This window comes from Dermacentor silvarum, chromosome 9, assembly GCF_013339745.2.
Source record: "Dermacentor silvarum isolate Dsil-2018 chromosome 9, BIME_Dsil_1.4, whole genome shotgun sequence".
NCBI classification, from domain to species: domain Eukaryota; kingdom Metazoa; phylum Arthropoda; class Arachnida; order Ixodida; family Ixodidae; genus Dermacentor; species Dermacentor silvarum.
In genome coordinates, this window is record NC_051162.1 from 121700007 (window position 1) to 121719605 (window position 19599).

General features: G+C 46.9%; 1 protein-coding gene across 1 annotated transcript; it reads left to right on the plus strand.

Annotated features, from left to right (window-relative positions):
- Positions 1-3: 3 nt before the first annotated feature.
- Positions 4-19273, plus strand: LOC125940245 (uncharacterized). Its single transcript, XM_049656128.1, has 4 exons — positions 4-569; positions 14707-14775; positions 17684-17773; positions 18843-19273. The coding sequence occupies exons 1-4, from the start codon at positions 450-452 to the stop codon at positions 18906-18908; spliced, it is 345 nt and encodes a 114-aa protein (XP_049512085.1). The 5' UTR covers positions 4-449; the 3' UTR covers positions 18909-19273.
- The last annotated feature ends 326 nt before the right edge of the window (positions 19274-19599 follow it).

Sequence of the window (19599 nt, forward strand, 5' to 3'; positions counted from 1 at the left end):
GCATTCGGTGGTAACGCGCCAAGAAGGCGTATCCCATTGATGCAACAGAAGAGGTTGGTTCGCGACGGTGTCTCGAGCGGCGTATGTGAACGATGGCGTGTCGCTTTGAGGAAAAAAAAAAAATCATGAGCCATTCCACTCTGTGAAGGTGGATGACCTGCGAAGCTGTTTAGCACGTAGGCGCGCCACTGGAAGCCGCGTAGCGGCGGCCGTTGGAACCGCAGGCGGGCCTCGTGCGCAGAGGTGAAGTGCGTGCATGCGATTTGCCGCTTGTGCGCGTACCGGATAGTTACTTCTGCGGTGACAGTGTGTGCAAGGGAATCGCACTGTGTAATAGTGGACGTGTGTCCGACGTCACGGCTGTCCGGGACGCGACTTTCCAATTGCTAGTAGGTACAGCTGGGGCGTGGCACTGCGGGTCACGTGACTTCCGCTTAACACGTCTTGTCATGGCAATCGTGGAGCTCCTAGGCACTGCGGGTCACGTCCGGGACGACATTGTCTCCATACGCGCCAAGTGTTTGCCGCAGACGAGCATCGACAAGCTTGCCTACGATGTGGAGCTCATCGTAAGTACGCCGCTTTCATTATGATGCCCCGGCCGCTGATGGCTTCATTTGTTGACCCGTCAACCAACGTACTTTATTTATGCACCTACCAGACAACGCTTAAAGTACCACTTAAAGTAGCACAGAACAAAGCAATACAAAAAACACTGTTTCATATGCGTATGGATTACTAAACATACAACCCATAGCACTTTGCATGGATTATCGTGTTTTACTACTTGCTTACAAAATTTTACTCAACGCTGACCTATGCCCGTCAATAACGTTAACATATAAAAAACCCACATATTCACTACGTTCTACCTCAACTGTGCCATTAAGCATACCCTACATAAGGACTAACTATGGATTATATTCATTTTCTTACATTACCGACAAACTCTGGAATACTTTGCCGTATAGCATCACATCGTCCACATCATTTTATTTCTATAAGCAACTTGTTCGCGATCATCTACTGAACTTAAAATATTAACGAAGTTAAAAAAAAAACGCTTTGAGTGCATTTGTAACAAAGCTACTGTAATATTTGTATTTTTTGCCTTGTAATTAACTTGTAATCACTTATGTTAAAAAAACGGACCCCTGCCACAACCTTTGAAAGGGTTCTGGGGTCCTGCCTGTATAAAAATAACGTCAATAATGTATCAGAAACAATAAAATTATTGATTGATTGATTGACTTGCTTCATTTACATGCCGTGTATTTTAATAGTAGGTAAAGAGAGTACCGTGGCCCCTGCGAATGGTTTGTACAGACGCGGCCACGTGAAAAACCAGCGTTGGTAACGCTTGCAAACCAGCACGATGAGCTTGAGAAAAGTAATACATATAGGACTCCGGCAATAATTAAAGGTTGATCGTTTTTATGCTTGCGTCTTAAAACTGTCTGCACAGCATGGATTTCACGTGTTGCGTCGTTAAACAAGCAAATGCAGATAAAGCACATGTTGTAGTGCCCCGAGTCTGAATACCTCTTAGAAGTGCCAGGTTTGATGCGTCTGTACACACTTGGAAATATACTTGGAATGTATCTCTCGGCATTCAAAAAATGTTGGCTAGAGATCCTGCTGGTTTTCGTAGGCTCCCAACGGCTTCCATCCTCTCTAAAATACCCACTCTTAGATTACAGAAAGGTGCAAGACCCAGGCAATTAGGTAAACAAGTACATTGACGCAATATTAACAATTAACTTGAAATTTAATGCAGAGCATGACAATAAATATTGCTTATAAACCCGGTGCTACATTGAAATCATTTTCTAAGCAGAGACAAAACTAAAATGAAGCACCATGAACCCATTTCATACAAAAGAAGAAGAAAACAAGCGCTCGCTAGCACCACTAGCAAGAAAAAAAAAAACTTGAAAGTTTCAGAATCGACCACAACGCACGACACAGCTGGGGTAAAGTGAATATGCATTAGTTGCAGCCATCAGGGCTTCGAAGTTCAGGCGTCTCCCGTTACCGCGAAGTCAAGTTAAAGGGGCCCTGAACCACCCCTCGGGCTTGGTGAAATAACATCCGCTGGTAGCACACACTCTTGTGAACATCTCAGCCAAGTTCTGCTGTCGTACGCGGTCCGTGGAGCTGGCAAGCGGAGCGTGAAGTCGCCTTTCTCTCAAACGCTCTGGTTTCAAAAGACCCCACGACCCTCGCTCTTTTCTGTGTGCTTTATTTCGTAATAAAGCACACTCCAATGCACGGCTGCTATTGGTCGCTGCAGTCGGCTACACCGCGGCCGCCGCGAGCTGCCGCCACGAGTCCACTGGCTAAGCGCACTGCGGCTCGCTGAAGACAACCGCGTTTGGCTTACGTTTAGCGCTTCGTAGGCACCAAAATCGGAAGTCCAAAATGAAATTTGAACTGCGCGCCACCCACGGTGACGTTTCGGAGGCGGAGCGTTGTGGCCCCGCCCCACTTCGCCGTAGCCTTCGCAGTGAAAGACATTGAAGGAGGAAGGGAAGCACAGCGGAGGCCGTGTTTGATTGCCAATAACTCCGCTTCTGCTGAACGCATTGAAGTACGTACTTTTTGCGGCAAAGTGATTCTGAATTAGCCTATTTTGACTTCAAATGTCTTTCTCCGCTTCGATAAAAAGTGGTTCAGGGCCCCTTGAAGCTGCATCTTCGTGGGTACTTAAGATACATTGCTCCCTTATTTATAAACACTCCCATATATCTGTATTCGTTCACCGTAGGTAGTTGAGACTCCTGTATTGATACTCCCTAATATGTATTGTTATTGAAAAACATGAGGCCTGATTTTTCTACGCTAAATGTGAACACCAGTCTTTCACCCTCCTGTCCACATATATTTGTATTTCCAGCAGTGACAATGCCACCTAGATGGAAGCGCGTGCGCTGCGTGTCTAGGGCGCCTCAATGGGCACCTCCTCGGGCGAAGAGATTCAGAGGCGGGCGAGGAGGTTAATCGGCGAGGAGATTCATCGGTGGGCAAGAAGGAGGTCATCGAGCCATCCTATCCGTGTCTAAGCCATCAAGTCCCCTGAATTGCATGTTATTTGGCCCCTGCTGACACGTCAGCTCGCGCGTCACAACATGCTGCGGCGCGCTGCGATTGTTCGGGCGTAGCGCCGCTGTGATAAATTTGCAGCAAGTTTGAAATACACCGCAGCTTCACTGCACCGAAGCTGCCGCGGAGGACCGCATTTGCAGCCGGAAGCGCTAGAAGTTCAAGGCATGTGCAATGAGACCGGAAAAGGGCGGTGTAGATTAGAAAGCGTAACGTTGGTCACGGCTACGTAATGCGCAGAGGCGCAGAGCAGGCAACATGGCGTGTTTACGATAAGCTATTCGGCATCCGCGGCGGTGGCTCAGCGACTATACGGCGTTGCGCTGCTGTGCCCGAGGTCGCGGCTTCGATCACCGGCCGCATTCCGTTGGGGCCAGCATGTAAAAGCGGTCGTGCACCTTGCTTAGGGTGCATGTTAAAGAACCCCTGGTGGTCAAAGTTAATCCGTAGCCCTCCACTGCGGTGTCTCTCATCATAAACCCACTGTGCAGTTTCGGGACGTCAAGGGCCGACTTACGCTCAATCCGCACGGCCTCCCGCACGCGTGCGTACGTGCGGAAAACAGGTGCGGGTGGGCACACACGCAGGAAATTCGGTTTATATTGCTTCTGCAGAGCCAGTGTAAACCGAAATTTGTGCACGTGTTCTCGACATGGGCCATTCACCGCACGGGTGCGGAAGGACATGCGGATTTATCAGAGTTAGTCGGCCCTAAGCCCCACAGTTGACTTATCTAACGAGTTATTCCGCCAGCGCAAAGAGGCAGCACAGCGCGCGAAGTTTGATATACCTTGCAGAGAGCAAGAAACTCAGGGGTTAATTATAACTGCCTGCGTCAAGCCTCAAAATCGTTTCTCGGTCTTTAGAATTGAATGCTTGATGTCTGAGCCTAGCAGAGTAGATGGATTTTTATTGTCCCCCTCGTAGATTGCTTTACGCGTGCACCTGTACCCGCTATTGAGGCACTCAAGGTCGATTTTGGCTGCAGGTGAAACGGTTTTGTTGGCGGCAGTCGTCGAGGTCTTCGAATGCGGTCGGTTGCAGAGGTACGCCCTCTGCGCACGCAGGAGAGTCATTGTCGTAATCAAATAAAAGCAATGGAGGTGGTCCAGGACCAATGGGAACAGCATTTCAATGAGCTCAGAAGCGTAATCAATACGAAATGCTCTTTCAGAAAATTGCCCCGACGCTCAAAACATGACTTTCTTAATTTAATTTTGTTTTTCTTTTACAGCTCGGCAGTCAATCGTGACTCGTTTTTTACCTATTTTCTAACAACGCGAGGAACGCTCTTGCTCAGATTGGTTCGTAACCTGAAGGTAGCCGCAGATGACGTTACTGAACAACATGCGCGCGTTAGCATTTCGACCATAAAGCATTACCACGTACAGTACGTGCCTGCCTGTATATCTTCGTTCACAATATATAGACGCGTCTTCAAGACCGAGTGGCGCCGCTGCGTCCACAGATGCCTTGCACCATGGCGAACCACTTCAAGTGGTACGGCCTCCTGTGCCTCCTCTCAGGCACCCTATACGTTCGCGGCTTGCAGCGCGGCCCCGCCCGCGCCGTGGTTTCCCTGAAGAGCTGGTACACGCTGTACGCGTCCTGCTGCGTTCTCGCACTCTACGCTGGCGAGTTCGCCTACATACTCAAGGGATCCAGAAGCGAGTTCCAAGGGAGCCAGTTGTCTACCAAAATCTCCTACGTCCTCATCTACGGATTTGCCCAACTTAAGGTGGCCGTGAACATCGCCACATCCGCGTTCAAGGCTTCCGAGCTCTTAGAGTTCTTCCGGGCAGCGCAGCGCTTCGAAAGGGACAGCGGCTTTCGACCTTCCAGGGAGTCCTTCGCTATGTCTAAGGTGTTCCTAGTGTTCAGAACAGTCATGGCCGCGATGTACTGCGGTGCTGCTGCAATGACGTTCGTGTTTCTCGCCGATCACTACAACGAAATGCCGTCGCTCGCGTCGAGTGTCTTCCTCAAGACGCTCACTGTCTTAGATCTCCTGCTGTACATACCGCACGACACGGTCTACTCCATCGCCATGCGACCCTGCTGCGAGGTCCTCGTGGCTTACATTCGTGCCCAGTACGAAGAACTGACGCTAGTTGCCAAGAAGACTGATCCTCTGTCTCGAATGCAGACTGTGCGACGGCTCGAAATGGTCAGGTTGAACCTTTGCGCCGTCAGAGACCTAAAGCGACGACTGGAGCGCGTCTGGAAATGGCCGCTTCTGTTGGCCGGCGCCAGCGTGCTGCTGTCAATGTCCGTGGACGCAGCGGCAGCGTTCTACAAGGCGGTGTCGAGGGAGGGGATATTCCTCTCGGCCGTCTTCAGTGCTTACCAGGCGGTGGACTTTGCGGATCTGTCCATGCTGAGCCAAGCAATGATCAACGAGGTAGGTATGCTGTGCGTAGCGAAATTTTCCAGTCGAGGACGCTCACGCCCAGCTTAGACATATTTCAATGTGCCACGACGTTATGTTAGTGGCTATTTCATGATTTGTGTGTGCGGCGGCTGGGCTAGAATCCTGGAGGTCTTTATAGACAGTTTGCATTAAAGTCGTCGTGGCTGCCATCTTGGGGTACTAGCACTTTGGGAAGCTATATATACGTAAGCAAGAAGCGTAAGAAATTTCAACTACAGCTAATTTCCCGGATGATTTTCTTGGCGTCATTGTCTGTTGGCTTTATATGGTCATGATTACGAAAAATTGAGCCCCTCGGTTTCCTTTCTTCTCTAGTTATTTTCGTTCTTACAACTTTCTGTGACAGTACAGCCAAAGCTACGCGCACGCGCTCGCACGTGCGGAGCTTCTGCTCTTGTGTTAACGCGCCAAGTAGTGCCGACTTTTTTCTGGCGGCTTACAGGACTAGGAAAACCAGGCATTCGTACCAGAAAGCCAGAAAACTAGGAACAGCAAGAAACGAAAATCCTTTTCCCAAGCAAGGTTTTTCATCATCATCATCATCAGCCTATATATTTATGTCCACTGCAGGATGAAGGCCTCTCCCTGCGATCTCCAATTACCCCTGTCTTGCACTACCGTATTCCAACTTGTGCCTGCAAATTTCCTAACTTCGTCACCCCATCTGGTTTTCTGCCGACCTCGACTGCGCTTCCCTTCTCTTGGTATCCATTCTGTAACCCTAATGGTCCACCGGCTATCCATCCTACGCATTACATGGCCTGCCCAGCTCCATTTCTTCCGCTTAATGTCAACTAGAATATCGGCTATCCCCGTTTGTTCTCTGATCCACACCGCTCTCTTCCGGTCTCTTAACGTTAGTCCTAAGATTTTTCGTTCCATTGCTCTTTGTGCGGTCCTTAACTTGTTCTCGAGCTTCTTTGTTAACCTCCAAGTTTCTGCCCCATATATTAGCACCAGTAGAATGCAATGATTGTACAATTTTCTTTTCAACGACAGTGGTAACCTCCCAGTCAGGATTTGGCAATGCCTGCCGTATGCACTCCAACCCAATTTTATTCTTCTGTAAATTTCTTTCTCATGATCACGGTCCCCGGTGAGTAATTGACCTAGATAAACGTACTCCTTTACAGACTCTAGAGGCTGACTGGCGATCCTGAATTCTTGTTCCCTTGCCTTACTCTTACACTTTCTCGATTAAGGTCCTCAATCATTTGCTGTAATTGGTCTCCATTGTTGCTGAATAGGACAATGTCATCTGCAAACCGAAGGTTGCTGAGATATTCGCCGTTGATCCTCACTCCTAAGCCTTCCCAGTCTAAGAGCTTGAATACTTCTAAGCATGCAGTGAATAGCATTGGAGAGATTGTGTCTCCTTTCCTGACCCATTTCTTGATAGGTAACTCTCTACTTTTCTTGTGGAGAAACAAGGAAGCTGTAGAATCCTTGTAGATATTTGCTAAGATATTCACGTATGCCTACTGTACTCCTTGATTACGCAATGCCTCTATGACTGCTGGTATCTCTACTGTATCAAATGCCTTTTCATAATCTATGAAAGCCATATAGAGAGGTTGATTGTACTCCGCAGATTTCTCGATTACCTGATTGATGACATGGATATGATCCATGGTAGAATATCCATTCCTGAAGCCAGCCTGTTCTCTTGGTGGGCAGAAGTCAAGTGTTGCCCTGATTCTATTGGAAATTATCTTGGTGAATATTTTATACAATACTGAAAGCAAGCTAATGGGTCTATAATTCTTCAATTCTTTAACGTCTCCCTTCTTATGGATTAGTATAATGTTGGCGTTCTTCCAGCTCTCTGGTACACTTGAAGTTGTGAGGCATTGCGTATAAATGGCCGCAAGATTTTCAAGCATGATATCTCCTCCATCTTTGATTAAAGCTACTGTTATTCCATCTTCAGCAGCTTTTCCCCTGGTCATGTCTTTCAAGGCCCTTCTAACTTCATCGCTAGTTATAGAAGGAGCCTCTGTATCCGGTTCATCACTATTTCGAATGAAAGAAGCTTGGCTGTTTTGGGCACTGTACAGGTCAGTATAGAATTATTCCGCTGCTTTTGCTATGTCATCGAAATTGCTGATGATATTACCATACTTATCTTTCAGTGCATACATCTTGCCTTGTCCTATGCCAAGCTTTCTTACTGATTTAATGCTGCGTCCATATTTTACGGCTTCCTCAATCTTTCCCACGTTATAATTTCGAATATCCCTTACTTTCTTCTTGTTGATCACTTTTGACAGTTCAGCGAATTCTATGTGATCTTTTGAGTTGGACACTTTCATGTTTTCTCGTTTCTTTATTAGGTCCTTTGTTTCTTGGGAGAGCTTACCTACTGGTTGCCTTGGTGCCTTGCCTCCCACTTCAATTGCTGCTTCTGAGATCAACCTAGTTACGGTCATTACCTCTGCGTTGTATTTATTTTCCTTTTCTAAAGCTGCATATTTGTTTGCGAGCACCAGCTTGAATGGGTCTGCTTTTACCCTTACTGCCTCTAGGTTGGCCTGTTTCCTCTTGAATAATTTCACTCTTTCTCTCTTCAAATTGAGAGAAATCCTAGACCTCACTAATCTATGGTCACTGCACTTTACCTTACCTAAAACTTCTACATCCTGCACTATGCTTCGACCGGCAGAGAGTATGAAATCTATTTCATTCCTTGTTTCTCCATTAGGGCTTTTCCAGGTCCACTTCCTGTTGCTGCGCTTCCTGAAGAAGGTATTCGTTATTCGGAGCTTATTCCTTTCCGCGAATTCTACTAACATCTCTCCTCTTGCATTCCTAGAATCGAAGCCGTAGTTGCAAATTGCTTGCTCACCAACCTGCTTTCCCCCCACTTTTGCATTGGAGTCACCCATGACTACAGTATACTGAGTTTTCACCTTTCTCATTACTAATTCAACATCTTCATAAAACTGTTCTATTTCTTCATCATCGTGACTAGAGGTTGGTACGTAGGCTTGTACTACCTTCATTTTGTACCTCCTATTCAGCTTTATTACGACGACTGCTACCCTTCATTAATGCTGTAGAATTCATCAATGTTGCCCGCTATGTTGTTATGGACTAGAAATCCTACCCCGGATTCTCTCTTATCTGGAAAACCTCTGTAGCAGAGGACGTGGCCGTTAGTCAGCACTGTGTAATCCTCACCAGTTCTTCTAACCTCACTAAGGCCAATAATATCCCAGGCAATGCCTGATAATTCTTCAAATAGTCCTGCTAAGCTAGCCTCACTCGAGAGGGTGCGCGTGTTGAACGTTGCCAGGTTTAGTTTCCATTGGCGGCCTGTCCGCACCCAGTGATTCTTAGCACCCTCTGCCGCGTAGCAGGTCTGACCGCCGCCTTGGTCAGGTGCTCCGCAGCCACTGGGGACTGAGGGCCACGGGTTAATTGTCGGAGTGATATATATATATATATATATATATATATATACAGATTGATATAGTAATATAGAAATTATATATTTGCCGGTGTCAGGCACCACTCCACGCCGGAAAATGTAGTGGGCTGGAAGAGGATTTTAGTTTACGACCTTCAGAGTAGAGGCCGGGTGTTTTACTACTCCACGCCACCGTCATATAGCAATTCTATGGATTTTCCCCGTTTACCGTCGTCGTCGGCGTGAGGTTCCGTATAAAGTCCAACGGCGATAAAACCGTCGCCGCGCGCCGTACGCTGTGTGTGTGCGAGTGAAAGCTTGCGAGGGGGAGCCGGCAACCGCAGCCTAGTCTCGCGCACGCTAGAGAAGAAGGCGGCCGGAAGCGCGCGGTCTTCATTCGCTCGCGAGCACGTAGGCACCGGGAGGAGGCGACGGAGACGGTGGGGGTTTGGGGGGTGCACTCTGCTCTTACGGCTGCTGCCGCGCGGAGCTGCGGCGCGGCCGCCGTATCTTGAAAGCGATCTGCCATGTGGCCGATGGGGGCCTCATCTTCAAAAACGATCTGCGATGGTGACAAAGTGCACGCGCCGAGTGCCGCTAACTTCGTATGTGCTGTGCTTTCGACGTTTAGTTCGCGTTGAAGCGAGATCCAGTGCGAAGATCAAATACTCGCTGCCGCTGGCGCGCTTTCTCACTCCAGCGTTCTGACGAGTTTCCGCGGTCATCGAACGAGATGTGTTCATGTTTACCTGTGCGCGCGTGACGCCGTGCTTGTTTATTTATTTAGTAAGCGAATATTTACAACTTTATACAGCCCACAAAACTACTATCCTTACATAGTATAACTGTCTACTAATTTGCTATCGCAATCGATCGATGCTTCGCCTTTGGGGCGAAAACTGCGACTTTTTTAACAGCGGAGCTGCTTAAGGTGGACGTTGAGCCGTGCCGAGAGTACGCCAAGAATCGGCGCAGCTGGGTGAGGAGCATGCGCTGGGGCGCAGGTGTTCAGAGAGCGGCGAGGGTGAGAGAGGAGGAAGGCGCGCGCTGAGCAGCAGGTGGGTGGAGCTAAAGAGAGGGAAGCGATGACGTAGCGGTGGAGATATCGAGGGAGAGGGTGCGCCAAACAGTAGCTGAGGCGGAGCTTAAGAAAGAGCGAAGTGATGACGTAACCATGACATGCTGGGTTCTCCTGAGCTGAAGAGAGCTTGCGCTGGCGGCGGCGTCATTCTGTCCTGAGCGTGGCTAGGACGAAGAAGCAGCTTTCACCCGAAGAAGAAGATCCGCGGCGTCAACGGCGTCATGATGCTACCCGGGAGCGGCTTCAACGAGTGTGCGCAGATCCGGAATTCCGTACAAGGGCTGTTAAAGCAAAGCGACGGAGGAGGGTTGGAGATCTAGAATTTGCATACGTCTCGTAGCGTTGCTGCGTCTCGGCAATGCTACGAAGAAGCTCACCGTGAAGATAGACAAATCGATGTTAAAGCTAAGTAAAAGGAAAAGTTAAAGCTAAGTAAAATTCAAGTTAACGCTAAGTATAAACCAGATGGGATGATGAAGTTAGGAAATTTGCAGGCGCAAGCTGGAATACGCTAGCGCAAGACAGGGGTAATTGGAGATCGCAGGGAGAGGCCTTCGTCCTGCAGTGGACATAAAATATAGGCTGATGATGATGATATGATGATGATAAACCAAGTTATAGCTAAGTAAAAGCTAGTATAAGCCACCAGCTCTGCTGTTTCATCAGTCTTGGCGACGTTAAGTCTGTGAAGCTGGCTAAATTTTTTACTTGCTTTTTGATACCGAAACTGAAAGAAAGAGAAAGAAAAGATAACGCCGCCATTAAGAACTGACAAATGACACAGAGCGCGCGGCTCCTCGGCATTTCCTTCGAGATTAGGCGACGCCGCCTGGAGGTATAGGCTGAAGGCTGAAAATTCTCGGAAGCCGCGTACTGGGATTTACGTGATATCCGCTAGCCGCCAGGGGCACGCGTCGCCTGCTTAGGTGCAATTAAGAGCTGACAGTAAAACAATATACAATTACCCGTCCTGCAGCTTTGCCAACATTGTGTCAGTGGTTAATACAACCTAATTTATAAGCAATCCAACTAAAGGGAAATTTTGTTCAAGCTGGCCTGTCAGAAAAAAAAATTGGGTGAATGCCATGAACCGCACTTGTAGAACCTAACCTAATGCGCAAGGAATATTGTCCTGTCGACAATGCTGATGTTAGAAGAATATAGTTGAAATTTCAATTGGCGTTAATATTTCCACCCCGCAGGGGCGTCTGCTTCAGCAGGCGTTTGGTGTGTTGCGACACCACGTACCCGAGCACACGACGGTTGGAACCTCCCACGTCTAACCGTGCGCGGCTTAGCCGTGTGTGGGGAAAGGGGGACCCTGGGGTTGAGCCGATGCCGGGGGCTTGGACCTTTAAGGCTCGCCGGCGACACACCTCTTTGGCCTCTGCTTCACATAGACGGCCCCTCCAGACTGACCCACCTGGAGGAAATCGGCAGTCACCTTTTCCTGTCCTCTTCTTTAATGTTTCTCTTTCTCTCTCGCTTTCAATCTTTCCGGTCTCCTATTCGCTTATCATCATTTCTTAATTTCCAGATGGCAAGGGTTAACATTGTATACTATATCCAGTCTTGGGTATATATATTAGGTTATAGCGGCGGTGCATAGCTGGCATCTGCAGGTATCCTCCAAACCTTGTAGTGTCGCCTTGTTGGACTCGGTGGTGGGTGGCTACCACCGCAGCCGAATTTTGAAATCATCTTATGGCAGAAGCGTTCCCCCGCCTTCCAGATCGGCCTCTGAAAAGAGGTCGCACCGAAGTACCCTTCGAATTCACATTCCGCGTAAATTTAACCCAGGCACATTCATACGTTGTCATTTCTTGCATAGCAAAGGAACCACCCCAATGCGACAGCTGTTCGCTTGGTGGCGAAATACCCCGAAGAAAAATTGGAGAAGACTACAAAGCCTCTAAGAAGACAAGTGGAGGCGTTCTCTTCGAACTTCAGAAGAAAGAACAATTGCAAAAGCTCTGCCGATTTGACCAGCTTTAGTCGCATCAAAATCACGATCTCACTAAACCGATCTCTAAACACAAGCAAGGGCGTGATCTCAGAGGAAGACTTCCTAAACTTGAGTGACGAATAACTCCTCAAGGAGTTCCAATAGCAAAACCTAATCAAAGTCCGGAGAATAACAATTAGGAAAACCGATGAACAAATTCCACCGTAACATGTGATACTTACTTTTGGCACCAGTGTTCTTCCCAGTTCACTCAATGCAGAGTGTGTAAAGGTCAACGTCAGGCCATACATGGCGAACCCGAGACGGTGCTTCAAGTGCCAGAGGTTCGGGCATGCGTCACAATCATGTAGAGGTAAAGCAACATGCGCAAAGTGTAGTGCCCATGATCACCCCTCGAACAACTACAATGCTGCTCCACGTTGCGCAACTCCGGCGCCTGAGACGCGCGTCTCAGCGCCTAGGCATTGATCCTCCAGCGCCTAGGAAAAGACTATGGAGATCGATTCAAATGCATCGGCGTCGTCGACGCCAAAAGACCAGTGCTCCCTGGAGCGCGCTAAGAAAAAGTATTTTCTCGGAATTATTTTCTCAGAAAGAGTCATTGCTTAGAATTCAGTCTTGACCGCAGCACATATGTTACAACATCGATCGTCAAACAATGCAACTCACGCTTAACGATATACAAATCAACCGAACCTGATGAGGCCGCTTGTTCTACGATATGAGGAAATTGTCGAGATTATAATATTTCTCATGAGGTCCTTCAGGTTGCTTAAAAAAGCCACTGTGACTTTACAAAGTAATGTGATTTAACATTGACTGACCGGATAGCGTACGCTGATGTGAATATTTCATCCAAGCTTTGCAGTCGTGCGCAACGCGTCGAGCTCGTAAGCGGAGCGCCAAGTCACCTTTCTCTCAAACGCTCTCTTTTCAACAGAAGCCTGCTCCTCACTCTCTTCTGGACGCTTTATTTCGTCATATAGCGGATTCCCATAAGCGGCTGCTATTGGCCAATAGCTGACGTCAATCAAGAAGATAGCCTGGTCAGTCCACACGCACGCTTGCGGGTGGGCGCTCACTCCTGGCTGCTACTGGTTAGACGCCTTGGCGGACTATTTCATTGCACTTGCAAAACGCGGCAAGTTGGATGTGGCTACTGTCCGTCGGTCAAGCTGGCGAATGACAAAGCCCGTCCGCACCACTTAGCATGGCCAGAATGGAGCACTTGAGCGTGACCACGCACTCAAACCCTGTCGTGCATAAAGCAAACGCTGCGCATGCGCACTACAGTTGCATGTAGCTGCGGTTTGCTACGGAGCGTAGATACCGCGGCTGCCGCAGGGTGCCGCCACGAGTCCACTGGCTAAACGCACTGCGGCTCGCGTCGTAGGCGTCATAATCGGAAGTAGTCGCGTTTACGTGAACATCCAAAATCAAATTTGAACTGTGCGCCAAGGTGACATTTAGAAGGCGGAGCCTTGTAGGCAAGCCCCGCTCGGCCGTAGCCTTAGCAACGTAAGGCATTGAAAAAGCAGCGGAAGCACCGCGATAGCCGTGTTTGATTACCAATAACTCTGCTTCTACTGAACGCATTGAAGTACTTTTTGCGCCAAAGTACTTCTGAAATAGCCTATTTTAACTTCAAATGTCTTTCTACACTTCGATAAAAATTGGTTCAGGGCCCCTTTAAGTAAACTGAAGGCTCTGCATCTGAAATCCGAGTGTGAATCCCTGCTGGGGGATGTTTTACACGTGGTAACTTCAAACAAATACGGGAGGTCAGTTCGTTCCTGCTGGATCCCAAGCCATGTTGGTACACCGGGTAATGAAGCAGCAGATATATGCGAATCCATGGCCGCATACAAAGACGTAATAACAAACGCAACACTTCCATACAAAGATAGCATCCGAGCGATTCGGAAGGCCGTAATGACAAAATGGCAACATGAATGGGAGTATTGTGCAAACAAGCTACACCTTACCAAGCCAGTACTTGGCGAATGGAATTCATATAATCACCAGGAAAGGTTTATTGAAGTACAGTTTTATGCCGACTAAGGATTGGGCACACACACCTCACACATATTTTTTTTTTTTTACTTAGAAAAGAGGACCCACCAATATGCGAGAAGTGCCAAGAACCTCTAACAGTTATGCACATTTTACTGACTTGTACGCATATTGAAACACACAAACGAAAACTTTTGCACAATTTATATAAATTACACATGCCTGTACATCCTGCTTTAGTTTCAGGAGATGATTCCACTAATGTCATTACCTGACGTGCGTAAATTTCTAGAAGACACCGGCTTTTTGCACAAGCTCAAGCTCAACACAGCTTTTGCCGTTTTTAAGATTGATTTTATAACACCTTGTGTTTGGCGCAGCATTGCCTTATAGTTGCTTTTGCGCCACTAAACCGCATTTAACTAACTAACTAATGTTTCCAAACTGTTTGCAGGATTGTATAACTACCGAATATTCCCGCTGAAAAGCAGAAAGCAATGTGGAAGATACGCTGAAGGTGTGAATGCGCAGGAATTGTTTGGTTTCATTTACTCTAGGTAACTAATAGAGGTCGCCGTTGTATAGATAGAGTTACGCGGTAGCTCAAAAAAAGGATAACACAAAGTGTGGCGCTGTGTCTGTTTTTAAAATTTTCATGTATGGAAATCTTGACCTAATCAGTTTCTCCACATCCCTTGCGCCAGGCAAGCCACCTGAAAGCCGTCCTCAAGACCATGGTGATTAGGGACTCTCCAGAGTGCTACATTAACCAGGTACGAAGTTTAAAGGGACACTAAAAGAAAATATTTAGTCGAGCTAGATGGATAGGTTATTCGTCTCCAAGTAGATCGTCCTTCTCTGCGTGCCAGTGTATCACTTAGATGCGTACAAAATTGCCGCCCAAGGTCCCGCAGGTGCTCCTGTATTTGAACCGCCCACACCAAAAACGGACGAGCTGACATTATTTCCACGTGACCTTCCTCTACGCCCATCTCTGTGAATCAGCCAGTGCCGACGTCACATGAGAAGTACCGTTTGATTTGATTTTTCGTTTTCGCCATTTTCTCGCCTACGAAAGCTTTGTTCTGGTTAGGAATGACGAATTCGTTATTACAGCAAGCGTATTCTTTCAATCTAGCTCGACTTGACATTTTTCTTTATTGTTCCTTGAAGGACAGACCCAAAATGCGAAGGTAGTTTCAATCAACAGATATATAGGAGACCTCACTTTCTGTGAGCTCTAGCTGTCCAGCCTCCGCCGACTAAAATGCACTGAATATCGGAACTTTAGCTAAGAGCAGACGCACTGGACGAATACTGGATGGACTCGTCACGGTGGGGCTTATAGTGGCGTTCTGCTGCTAAGCACGAGGTCGCGGGTTCCATTCCGAGCAACGGCGGTCTTATTTCGATGGGGATGTGAAATGTAAAAACGCCATTGAACTTCGCTTTAGGTGCAGGTTAGGTGTCTGCAATTAGTGTTGCCATTTTAGCGATTTTGTCACTAGATTTACCGGCTTGTCTGTTTAGCGGCAAAATTTCAGTTTAGCGACCGCCAACTACTTTTTTTTTTTAACGATGAGACAGAACAATTTGTTAAATTTTGGCGACTTCGAAATTGAAAAAGTTGCTTCGAAAATAGCCTTCTAGAACGCACTTTATCATTGAAAAGCTACATGTGAGTGGCCAAAATCGGCTGCATGACTCGTAGGCTCTGACGAAACGTGACGAAGCATGACGAAACATCGTAGGCTCTGACGAAACTATGACGAAACAATGGTTGCCTTCACAGTACTCGCGGTGCGCTCACAAAACGCAGGTCTTTTTTATTCTTCACTAAACCGATTTGAATGGGTCTTAAGGCGCTCTGAGTTCTGCACTTTCACTGAATACGTTCGATTGGTGGACATTTGTAAATTTTATTGTGAGGTTTAGAACGCAGTCGTTTTGAAAGCCGTATGCGTAGGAGCGACTGGGCTGGTTCACGCGAACCTGAACACACTGCTTCTTTTTCGCACGAGTTTTGGACAAGTGAGTACTGCGAAGAGCCTTCAGGTATACCAAAGGGCGGAAGCGTATAGTAGTTGACTTGCATGAAGGTCACGTATAATTGTCCTCACCGTGCTAACATGCGACCTTGTGCGTCTTGTTGAATTTCGCTATCCTTTCGCCGAATTTCAGCTGCCATCGTCCGTTGTTATGTAAGTATAATAGTAAAGTAAAAGGCCCATTACATACTGCAAATTCATCTTTTATTCCTCAACCCGCCGTGGTTAGCTCAGTGGCTATGGTGTTCGGCTGCTGAGCACGAAGTCGCGGGACCGAATCCCGGCCATGGCGGCCGCATTTCGATGGGGGCCAAATGCGAAAACACCCGTATACTTAGATTTAGGTGCACGTTAAAGAACCCCAGGTGGTCCAAATTTCCGAAATCCCTCACTACGGCGTACCTCATAATCAGATCGTGGTTTTGGCACGTAAAGCCCCATAATATAATTTTTTTTTGTTTATTCCTCACTCGACGAACCATCGGCAAACGTGAGAGATTGCGGTAAATGATTTACGCCACGCTAACGTATACTATAGGTGTTGCTAAAAATGTCTACGTTACCGAAAATTTGCTCACACGCTTTAGCGACAATTTTAGTGACATTGCAGCAAAATTTAGCAAAAATTTAGCGATTTCTTCGTCTCACTTTAGTGACATGCTCCGAAAAAGTATGGCAACACTGGACTCGCAATTAATCCGGAGTCCCCACTACGGTGTGCCTCATAATCAGGTCGTGGTTTTGACACGTAACACCGCAGAATGTGAGTTTTAATTTTGAACACTGGAAGGGTTTAAACGTTGACATCAGCGCATTTCTTTCTATCACGTCGCCATTCTTCTATTCAAAGGAAAATATTTTTAATTATTCCTTCCGAAAGGCATGGCTCGATTATGACCCTTTCCATTAGTGCTACCGAACTCGGTTTTAGCCACGGGAACCTTTGTGAGGCCCTCTGTATTTTATTGTGCAATACACGAAGAATCGCATGTTACATATTTTATTTTTTGCTATTTTTATATTTCCTTACCTGTAATATTTAGTTATTTCGTTCATATCTGCATCAGTTTACTTTCAATCCCACAATGTTCAGTTACTAAATTTTTTTGCAATAAAAATTTCTCATTTCTTTTTTATTTTCTCGAACCCAGGAACCACCCGATTCATGGCCAATCTCCCACAGGGGTGACGCCGTTTTCACCGAGCAATAACCAACCAAACAACTTGTTCCGACATCTTGCAGGCTATTCTTAACCAAAGCGGGCGGAACTCTTATTGGTATATGACCGCCTGCACTTAACGTTAGCGACACTCCACTGTACTCTACTTTAGCGACACACATACTGGTGTTAACGGGCCGACTGTGACGTACTCATAATGATAGTATTTTTGTATGCTTAATTTTTGAATTCAACAACCATACAGTAAAAGGACGTTTCTGGCGTATTTTCGTTCTATGAAGTGCCGCAACGCATCGCCGCTAGCGCTGATGTTCTCGGATCAATATCCCAGTGTTTCGACATGCGCGTTCATTAGTATTAAGTGCACGAACACCGTATGTATTTGTTTCAGTACTTATTTGTTGCAATACCACGAGTTTTGCTTTAAAAGGGCGCAACTAATTGCCTTCCAGGTTAGGTTCCTTTACGACGCTGTCCAGCCGCCTGACATGGGGCTGAAATGCGGCAACTTCTTCAAGCTTGACACGCCGCTCGTTGTGACGGTAAGTTAACATTACCGGTAAAGTGCCGGATGTCTGTGTAGCAGTAATGCGTAGATGCGCTTACCGTTGAGTATGTGTGAGCTGAAACTGATACGCATGTCGCCACATCATGCAATCATGACATGCTGGTGCACGCCTGTAAAGCTCTCGCACCTGTATCAGATTGTGCATGTGAATAAAGGCGAGTAAATAATGCTGCGCAGTGCTGGTACATTCAAGGACGAAAATAGTTGGCATTTACCAGAATGTACCATCAAGCTACCAAGAAAATCGACGCAGGTTCATAGACAAGAGAGCTTCGCAGATTATGAAAAATTTGTCATCGTATGGCAGCCACGAACGTGGGATGATGACAGTGTAACGTACACACTGGTGCATGACTGTGTTAGTTTTCGTTGATATTCGTCCTTCTTGCGGACCTCCGTAGAATTTGTTTATTCTATGGTCTCCGAGATTGTGTGGCGTGCGACGGAGGTCTCGGAGGCCATATTTATTATATCTTCGGGCGTTTCAGTTTGATGACGGTGGCGCTCTTGAGTTCGAAGACTGGCAAAGGCCAAAGTTCTTGCTCATTTGATATTATTCCTCTCGAGGGGCCCGCATATGTTCCTTTTTGCAGCTTCGCGCCACCTAGTCGGAAGACCGTCTGCAAACAGTCTTTTCTGTCTAGATGACTATGAATATAGTCTTACACTATATGCTATTTCCCGTAAGATGTCTGTAACTTATGTATGAACGTGATGCAGAGAGAGTAATCGGAATGCATAGCATTCATTCAAATGATTACAGTCAGTCTTAGTTTCATTTATAATGATATGGCTTACTACTGAGAATCACACGGAAATGGGCGAAAATACTAGTAAATGGTCATAGCAAGCGGGTGATGCTATGATGCTATCTACTTGCGGAACTCCCAGCCACTGCTACAAAGAAAACAAAAAAACGAAGAAGGTATGCTTTGAATGGGCACTACTTCCTTGTGAAAAGCAGATAACAAACAAATGAAACACTTCGCATGCCGCTTTGTTTTTGTTTTTTCATAATTACCTTCTCTTTCTTTATTTTTCAGATGGCTGGCGCAATAATCACCTTCGCCGTCATTCTCGTACAGACGGTGGACCAAGCTCGAAACTAGCTTCAGTTATTACAAGACGTTGCGCGAACGCCTGATGTCACATTTCGTCCGAGGCGACAGCGCTTTTACTGATATTTTTTTTTGTCTTGCCACACTTCTCTGTGCTAACGATATTGAAATTTTGCAAGCGTCTGCACGTGTACACTAGCGTCTACGTATATTTTCGAACTTCTCGACCAATGTCCGCTCGTATATGAAAGGCGCCGTCAAAGCTGTTTTTCTCCGCAACGTAAATATTTGTGGGAAAAAACACCCGTCTTCAATTTTCGGTTGTCAATAAGCGACTACCGTGCTCACAATGACTCTTTGTTTCTACAAAAGCACACTTGCTAAACGTATCTGCCAGCACTGCGCCTGTAACGGTACAGGGAGTTGGTAACGGAGCCTGTAGCGCAACCATGCAGTTGCACTACACGCGTTTCGTCCTTACTCGCCGCAGTTCCTAAGTGTGAAATTGTGATATAAAATGAATTCAGAAGCGTTTGTTTGATTGATTGGTTGATTGATTGATTCGTTGATCCGTGAGGTTTAATGTCTCACGGAAACACTGGGACTATGTGAGACGCTGTATAGTGGAAGGCTCCGGTCTAATTTTGTCTACCTGGGGTTCTTCAAACTGCGGCCAAATCTACGTAGAAAGGCGTTTTTTTTGCACTGGAAAGGCGGTGACACAAGCTGTCCTGATCTGCGC